The sequence below is a fragment of the Delphinapterus leucas genome, chromosome 17 (genome assembly GCF_059928025.1).
Source record: "Delphinapterus leucas isolate spDelLeu-1000000601 "Yukka" chromosome 17, BTC_Dleu_Yukka2, whole genome shotgun sequence".
Taxonomy (NCBI): domain Eukaryota; kingdom Metazoa; phylum Chordata; class Mammalia; order Artiodactyla; family Monodontidae; genus Delphinapterus; species Delphinapterus leucas.
In genome coordinates this window covers 19,101,474-19,110,000 of record NC_143145.1, presented here as the reverse complement: position 1 = coordinate 19,110,000, position 8,527 = coordinate 19,101,474, and the positions used below count along the sequence as shown (strand labels likewise).

The following is an 8,527-nucleotide window of genomic DNA, read 5'->3' as shown; positions in this document are numbered from 1 at the left end:
AGATTAGAAGGTCTATTGTTTTCCATGTGCTATACACCATACCTCTTTTAATAAAACCTAACATTATTTTAGAAGAAACATCTCATGGTTGATTTATTGTCAGTTTAAATCCCTAAACCTTAACTATATGAAGCCACCACTTCTGTCTTTAACTTTCCCTCTCTGTCTTTTCTCTCTCTCTCTCTCTCTCTCTCTCTCTCTCTCTCTCTCTCTGTCACACACACCCAATAATTTGCAATTGATTTTTGGCAGCCATACATGATATATTTTATATCTATTTTTGCACACTGCTTCTAAAAATAAAAAGTCAAAGTATGCTACAACTAATTGATAACTTCTGGACCCCTAATCCTTATGCCTTTTCTCTGAGCAAATGTGATCAGTGTGCTGTGCCTTCGTGGATGTTAAGAACATTGAATAAAACAGGAATGAAGATGGACCCCAGTAGCATACCATCCTAAAGACGTCCATCTGTCAATCAGCTATTCTTTAGTAAACGCATCCAGTCATTAATCCGGCCCACGTGCATGCTTCTAATCCAGAAGAATATCACAGGATCTGGGCCCTTCCTAAAACCAAGGTTTTTGAATTGATTAATGTTAAGTGAGTATAACCATGTTCCAGGTATTTTCACAAACTTTATTTTAGTCACCATTTCCAACACCTATTATCCTTTTTAATAGATGATAAAACTATCATTCAGAGAGAAAGTCACACAACTAGCAAGTGCCAAAGCAGGGACATGAGCCCAAGTCCTGTGACTCCAAACTCAATACCACACATTACACTGAGATCCTCTAAAAGAGAAAATATGCATTATTGGACTTATGTGGGCTCCTATTAATCACCACCTACTCTCCCAAATATCTGTTGAATGAATGAATTCTTTTTTTTTTTTTTTTAAGATGTTGGGGGTAGGAGTTTATTAATTTATTTATTTATTTTTGCTGTGTTGGGTCTTCGTTTCTGTACGAGGGCTTTCTCTTGTTGTGGCGAGCGGGGGCCACTCTTCATCGCGGTGCGGAGGCCTCTCACTATCACGGCCTCTCCTGTCGCGGAGCACAGGCTCCAGACGCGCAGGCTCAGTAGTTGTGGCACACGGGCTTAGTTGCTCCGTGGCATGTGGGATCTTCCCAGACCAGGGCTCGAACCCGTGTCCCCTGCATTAGCAGGCAGATTCTCAACCACTAGGCCACCAGGGAGGCTCTGAATGAATTCTTTGATTCAAGATTCTTAACCTGAGGTTCATGACAACACAAGGGGTTCCAAGAGTAGGCTTGTACGAACCTCCTGAAAGTTTATGGAAGGTGCCATGTTTGTATATCGTGCGTTTTTTCTGAGAAGAGTAATGTACATTTGAGTCCCACGAGGACTGTGGCTCCAAACAAGAATAATCTGCAGTTTAAATAACTCTCTTCATCATCATTCACCTCTGTCTAGAGTTTCAAATGCACAAATTTCTTTAGAAAATCAAACTGAATGTTTTCATCTGTAGCCTCCATCACTCTCTAGCAGCTCTTAGAGATCTCACCTGTTGGTCCCTTCTGAGCCTTCCTTCTGGTATCAGAAGATGCCAGCTTGTATCTTTGATATCAGCTTGTCAAAAGGCTCTCTTACAAGTCCACCTTAGCTTGGTCTTCAACCTCTTCCTGGGCCAGGTACTATACTGAAAACGGTTCCTTCGCTTTCACAAAGCCAAAGCAAAATTGAAAACAGCTTTTTGTGCAGCTTTTCCCAGCCTTGGGCAAGGTTGGGATAGATGTGGACAGCAGTAGGAGAAAGCCACTGAGATGTGGATGGGAGAGGGAGCTGGTAGATCTGGAGAGTTGGGGGATTATCTTAAGTACCCAGAAAGTCTACACCCTTCTTCTGTTAAATAATTGGAAGACTACACCTTTTCCTGATAATCAGGGTTGACTTTCATTCTTCATTCTTTACCATGTTGTATTATACATTGTATCTCTTTCATCTTATTCAATGCCTGGAGATCATAGTCATTGACAAGAATTGTACAAGAATTCCCACAAATTTACTGAGCATCCTCATTGGGTCCAGGCTATAGGCTCGAAGTATGCTCAGACAAACAGAGCTGATGCCAGCCCTCGAGGAGTCTACAGACCAGTGGAGGACAGACAAGTAAATAGATACTTGCAATAAAGAATGGTAAATGCTCTGATAGAAGGAACAGAGGAAGCTCTGGGAAAAAAGGGGAGAGCCACCCACCCATTCTGAAGGATGAGGGGCGGTCTCCAAGAGAAAGTGGCTCTCAGCTGAGTCCTTAGGGAAAAAGAGAAGTTAGATCTAAGAGAAGGACAAAGAGGAAAGTCATGGTTAGCAAATAGTTTGATATGCATAAATTTGCATACAACATGCATAAAGTGTGTATTAAAATGTGCATAATATGTGTAGAGGGAGTGACTGATGAGAGATAAAAGGGAAGAGAAAGGCAAGTCCCAGAGAACCTGTGTACATCAACATTATTCTCAAAAGGAAAAAAATAGAAATCCACGGTAGACTTTTCAAAAAAGATCTGCATGATCATATTGCATTTTAGAAAGACCATTTGATACAGTATGGTGACAAGACATGGGGCATGGGGATGGGTAGTAGTGGCCTCAAATGAGACTAACAGAAAGTTGTGACCAGAATCAAATTTGGGGTGGTACTGACTTACACTAAAACAGTGGAAGCTGAGCTGGAGACACAGGTATGTGTATGAAATGCATTAAACAGGGAGAGCAGATAGGACTAGGTGTCATGAATGAAAGAGACGAATGATGATTCTGTCTAGGATGATTCTGTCATGTCTGGCTTGGACAACTAGGGATGCCATTTGAGCACTGGAGAATAGAAAAGGAGGAGCAGGCCTGGGAGAGAATGAGAGAAGACAAATTCAATTCGAACATGTTGATTTTAAGGTGCTCCACGGAGATGCACCTTAAAGTGGAGATGCTCCTTAAAGTGGAGATGCTCCTTAAAGTGGAGATCCTCTATAGAAAAGGTTGGTATTTAGGAGAAATATCTGGATAGGCTATAGATTTGTATGTAGTGGGTGAACCCATGGGGGTGGAAGAGGTTTCCTAGGGAGACTACTGGATGGAAAGGGAAGAGAGTCAAGGAACACAGGGGCACACCAATGCTGATGAAGGGAAGACCTCTAGAGGCATTAAATGAAACTCAGAAGGTCAGAGGGAAACCAGGGAAGTGTGATATCAAAGAATCCAGGACAGAGTTTAAAAAAACAAAAAGAAAGAAAGAAAGAGAGGGATGGGGGGGGGGATGGCCAACAGTTCAAAATGACACAGAGAAGACTTGGGGGAGGTTGAACACAACACACTCTCTGGTTTAGCTCCCAAGAGGTCTCTGGCGGCCCTGGCCAAGGTTTGTCTTCAGAAGGGAGGGCAGAAGCCATTGACTGTGGATGAGCAAGTTACTGGGTAGTGGGGACATTGAGATGGTGAATGTCACCCACTCGTTCAAGAAGTTTGGTGGGGCAGACTTCCCTGGTGGCTCAGTGGTTAAGAATCCGCCTGCCAAAGCAGGGGACACCGGTTCAAGCCCTGGTCCGGGAAGATCCCACATGCCGCAGAGCAACTATTGAGCCTGTGGTCTAGAGCCTGCGAACCACAACTACTGAAGCCCGCATCGCGGGCACCGCGACAAAGAGTAGCCCCGGCTTGCTGCAACTAGAGAAATCCTGAGTGCAGCAACCAAGACCCAACGCAGCCAAAAATTAAATAAATTTATTTATTTAAATAAAAAACGTTTGGTGGGAAGGTAAAGGAGAAAAAAAATTTTCAGCTAGAGAGGAAGTGCAGAAACTCAACAAACATCGATTGACTGAAGTGAGGAAGACGTCCTATTCCCGGCAGACCCGGCTGGGTGAAAAATTCATAAACAAACGACAGAACCGGCTTCCCTCTCTGCGTCCTGCTGAGCGCTAGAAAGGCTTTTGTTTTCATTGTCTTTATCAGTGAGAAGCGGCTCGGTTCGGGGCTGAACCTGTTAAAATGAAACCAGAGTGTGTAGCAGGACAGCCATCGAAAGCCTTGGACCCACCGCTCGCACCTGAACGCCGGCTGTACCCGCTGCCCCTTCCGACCCTCCCCACCTGCCGTATTTGCCCTGCGAGATTTCCAAGTCCGGATCAGAAGCACCCCTGCTCGGCTGAGACTCCGGGTTCCCTCAACTCTTCTCCAAAACCGAGCCAGATTCATCTGAAAGCTTGTTCAAATAGTGAAGTACAAAGGGCCGAGGGGGCTGGCTGTGCCGCCGCCGGCTGTGTGCACGCCGGGCAACACCTTCCCTTTGTGGAGCCCCCGAGGGGACCCGGCCATGTGGAACGGGCTCCCTCCATCTGCGATATGTCTGTTGCCTTTGGAGTCAAGTGTAGGATCCCACAGCACATTACAGAAGCAGATGACTTTAAAAATCCCTATCCTCCCCGCAAAGCCCTGGTCCAACAGGTAATCCACCAAACGCCGAGCCCTCTCGCGGCCCCGGAGGACCGAGCTCCCCGAACCCCGAGAGCCGCTGCGCCCAGGGGAGCTCCCACTTGGCACAGGTTCCAGCCGCGGTGACCGGAGACTCGTCCACGGCCCCTCTCTGCAGGGACTACCGGCTGGGTTTCCAGAAACGAGATACATATTTACAAACCCAAACATTCCCTGGCAACCAAAGCTCGAAATGAGTTCCGCTCTGCATCTCGCGCGCCTGGAAATCGCTGCAGCTGAGTGCACGGGAACGCAGCCCAACGGGGACCGCTTTCCGGCACATCCGGAGGCCCTTTGCAAGGTTTCTCGGCTGACAGAACAGCAGCTGGGACCCGGGAGCCCAAGCAATGGAGGACGGCGAGAGGGAGGCGCCTACCGTACCCGCTCGGCGCGGCGGCTCATTGCTGCGGCCGTCTGGGCGCCTGCTCCGGCCCGGGCGCTGCGGACGCGGCCTCTGCTGTGAGCTCTCTGCCCCGGGACGGCTGCCTCGGGCTGCTCTTGTTTGCACTGGGCCGTTTGCTTTTGGGATTTCTCCAATGCAGATGTAGTCAGGGGGCCGCTGTCCCGGGGGACAATGATTCCATTGGAAGCTGGCCTTTGACAAGACTCACACATGACCTTTGACTAAAATGGCTTTGGGGAAGGAAAGTGACCGGAGGCTGAAGACCGGGCATCCAGGGCAGCCGTCCGCATTCCCACCCCCAACAGTGCCAAGTTAATTTTTCATCCCGTAATCTTTCAAGGAGAGTCTCTGTGAGGTTTGATTTGCCATTTCTCTCTCATTCTGCCGGATTCTTTATCCGGGGTTTCCGAAAGGATTTTGCTGCCGAAGTTTCCTGCCGTGTTGTTGATGAGTTCCCTGAATTAGCATTCCCAGGTTAAACGCGAGCAGTATATTGTATAAATTCCTCTAACACTCTGGAAAATAATACCCCCATTTTTTCCCCTAAAGCATGCTACAATTGACAAAGGGCTTGTGATAATCATGCTGTCACTTGGCCTCCCAAACAATGCCAGGAAGACTCTCCTATTACTACCATTTTACACATAAAGAAAAAGAAGCTCCAGAAAAATAAGATATTTGCCCAATCACCCAACCAGAAAGTGAAATCTGAGTCTTCTCAATCACATCCTGTCCGCATCCACAAACCACCCACCTCCCTGCAGGGTGACCCACCCCAGTAACTTAATTATAACACGTAAGCACATGTCATAATGCATAATATACAGCAAGAGTAACTATAGAACATTTTAATGTTTGGATTATAAAACCGTTAGAAAGTGTTTTAAAATAACAGCTGTTTTGGTTAAGGATATCCACAGATATCTTGAGTTCATTGACCATGTTCCTTTATGGTCTAATTTTTTCTCTTTACCAGCTGCTAAAAGAATGCTATAGGAACCAGACTGGCAACTCTGAGGTGCTGGTACAAGCCTAGGGATTCCTGAGGCTGCTACGAGAGTCTGTCACTAGTCATGACCAGAGCCTTTTCCCCTCCTTTTTCTGGGTCCTTCCAGATGGCAAAATGCTAAATAGAAGGGGAAGAGGCTGTGGGATTGTAAAGAAAGCCCCCGTGAACAAGGAGTCAGCATCCCAGAATTTTAGTGTGAAGAGGAGAGCTGTGATGGGGGTCTGCGGAGATGCTCTAGAGATGTCTGGTCTGGCAAATGGCATCACCCTCATTTTTTCGTGATACTCACACTCAGCCTGGCAGGACTGGAAGGAGTCAGCCAGCAGGAGAAGAGGAAGAAGCACATCACTGACTCATACAACATCATGTCCAAAAGCTGTCCTGATGCCTTTGGCAAACTCAAAATAGTTCCTGCAGACAAGAGCAGAGGGTGTGGGAGGCTGTGTCTAGAGAGGAGGGTGTGGGTTTGGACTCTGACCAGCCTCCTGTGTCACCTGAGGGAATTTGGACTTCATCCTGCGGAGTCCAATGGGTTAATATAACTGGCTCCGGGTTACCAGCTCATAAGAAAAGGATGCAGGAGTCCTATGCTGTTCTACAACAAGAAAAATATATCTATCAACCTGGCTTGGTGGTTATGGGCATTGGCTTCATCAGACAGATGCAGTTTCTTCCTCTTCCTAGCTACAAAAATGCGAGCGGGCTTCCCTGGTGGCGCAGTGGTTGAGAGTCCGCCTGCCGATGTAGGGGACACGGGTTCGTGCCCCGATCCGGGAAGATCCCACATGCCGCGGAGCGGCTGGGCCCGTGAGCCATGGCCGAAAAAACATAAAAATGCGAGCAGTATATTTAACCTCAGTAAGCCTCAGTTTTCTCAACAGTGAAATGGGGATTATGGTACACGCTATGAGAATTAAATGAAATTATGTAGGTAAAACCCCTTGCCTTTCTTCTGACATACAGTCGTGCTCAGCAACAGGTAGCTACTGTTGTCTTTTAAAGTATTGATGCTTTAATGTGTACAGCAGCTACCATGGAATAGGAACTCCCTTCCTTCCAGCTCATTCCCTTCTCCCCATTATACGTTTTTGGCTTTTGACTCATTAGAGCTCGTCCTTTATTCTTTCCACTTTGTTCCTCCTTCTCGACATTACTTCCTTCCTTTATGTCCCAGTCTAGACTTTAATGTCGGTTTCGATCTTACTCTCCTTCCACCTCAGTTTGTTCATTTCCTGGTCCAACCACTGCCATATACCATCTGCAAAACCCTCAGCCACGATGTAACGGTCTGCTAGAGCTACACAGCATCACACACCGTGTCCACTGGCACCACCACCTATGTGTGCTCTGCAGCCTAGGTGCCGGGTCCAGCACCACTGTATTCCTTATGAGTGTCCCTGGTCAGCCCACCTCTTCACTTCCACAAAGTCACTCTTCCCACCCCTGGAGAACCCGGACCCCACTCCCAGCTGACTTTCAGCAAACGACCTCCACTCCTCCAGCAAAGGGCACAAGGGCTATCAGGAGGGAACTCTGCTTCCTGTCCTTGCACCAGAAAACTTATTTCCAGTCTCCACACCTTGCCTCCCACTTTCGAAGTGGCCCTCCTTCTGTGTGCTATGGAATCCCTCTCTTCCCATGTCTTCTGGAACATTCTTTCATCAGCCATCCCTCTATCTTTCAGTTTCTTCTTTACTGATTTCACTAGTTCATTTATTCATCAGACATTTATACATTACATGTATAAATCACATGACAGTCAGCATCTTTGATTCTGGGAATACAAGAATAAATAAAATATCACAGGGGCTTCCCTGGTGGCGCAGTGGTTGAGAGTCCGCCTGCCAATGCAGGGGACACGGGTTCGTGTCCCGGTCTGGGAGGGTCCCACATGCCGCGGAGCGGCTGGGCCCGTGAGCCATGGCCGCTGAGCCTGCGCGTCCGGAGCCTGTGCTCCACAACAGGAGAGACCACAACAGTGAGAGGCCCGCGTACCGCAAAAAAAAAAAAAAAAAAATCACAGTCGCTAAACATATTCAACTGTCTCTCATACAATGTACTCCGTTTTTCCTAATATGGTCTGAATACATGCCTGTTCGTTTTAACAACAATAACAACACACACACACCACATGTATCCACTGTCTAGAACATACTTCCTGTGGATCTTCCAAGGTCAGTTCCTTCCTTTAGAACCAGGCTTAAAGTCACCTCCTCAAAGAGACCTTCCCTGACAGTCAATCTAGGGAACCGTCCTCTCCCTCGTCATCAGCTACCTGTTAGCCTTCTTTATTTCCATCACATCATTTACCCCATGTTGTAATGAGAGATTCCCTTGTTCCCTTACTTGCCTATTTCCTGCTGCTTCCACTAGTCTGAACCTTCATGAGGGCTTGGACCCATCTTTTAGTCACTGCTGTATCCCCAGTGCCCAGGGTGTACTTAATAGGCTCTCAGAAAACATTTCTTGATTGTTAAACTCCCAAGTGCCACAACCATCTTCGCCTTAATCTTTTTTTAATTTTTTTTTTATCTCCATCAGACATCCTACTGGTTTTCAACATTGACTACAATTAGAATTCCCTGAGGAGTTTTGAAAAATCCTGATGCCCAGAGCACCCGC

General features: G+C 47.0%; 1 protein-coding gene across 1 annotated transcript in view; it reads right to left on the bottom strand.

The window, feature by feature from the left end:
• The window catches only part of ENPP2 (ectonucleotide pyrophosphatase/phosphodiesterase 2), a 109,697-nt gene extending 102,150 nt beyond the window's left edge, over window positions 1-7,547 (bottom strand). Inside the window, 2 exon segments of the mRNA XM_089898791.1 lie at window positions 4,870-4,982; window positions 4,985-7,547. Coding sequence (XP_089754917.1) covers window positions 4,870-4,982; window positions 4,985-5,108 — 237 coding nt within the window. The 5' untranslated portion in view covers window positions 5,109-7,547.
• Between the last annotated feature and the right edge of the window lie 980 nt (window positions 7,548-8,527).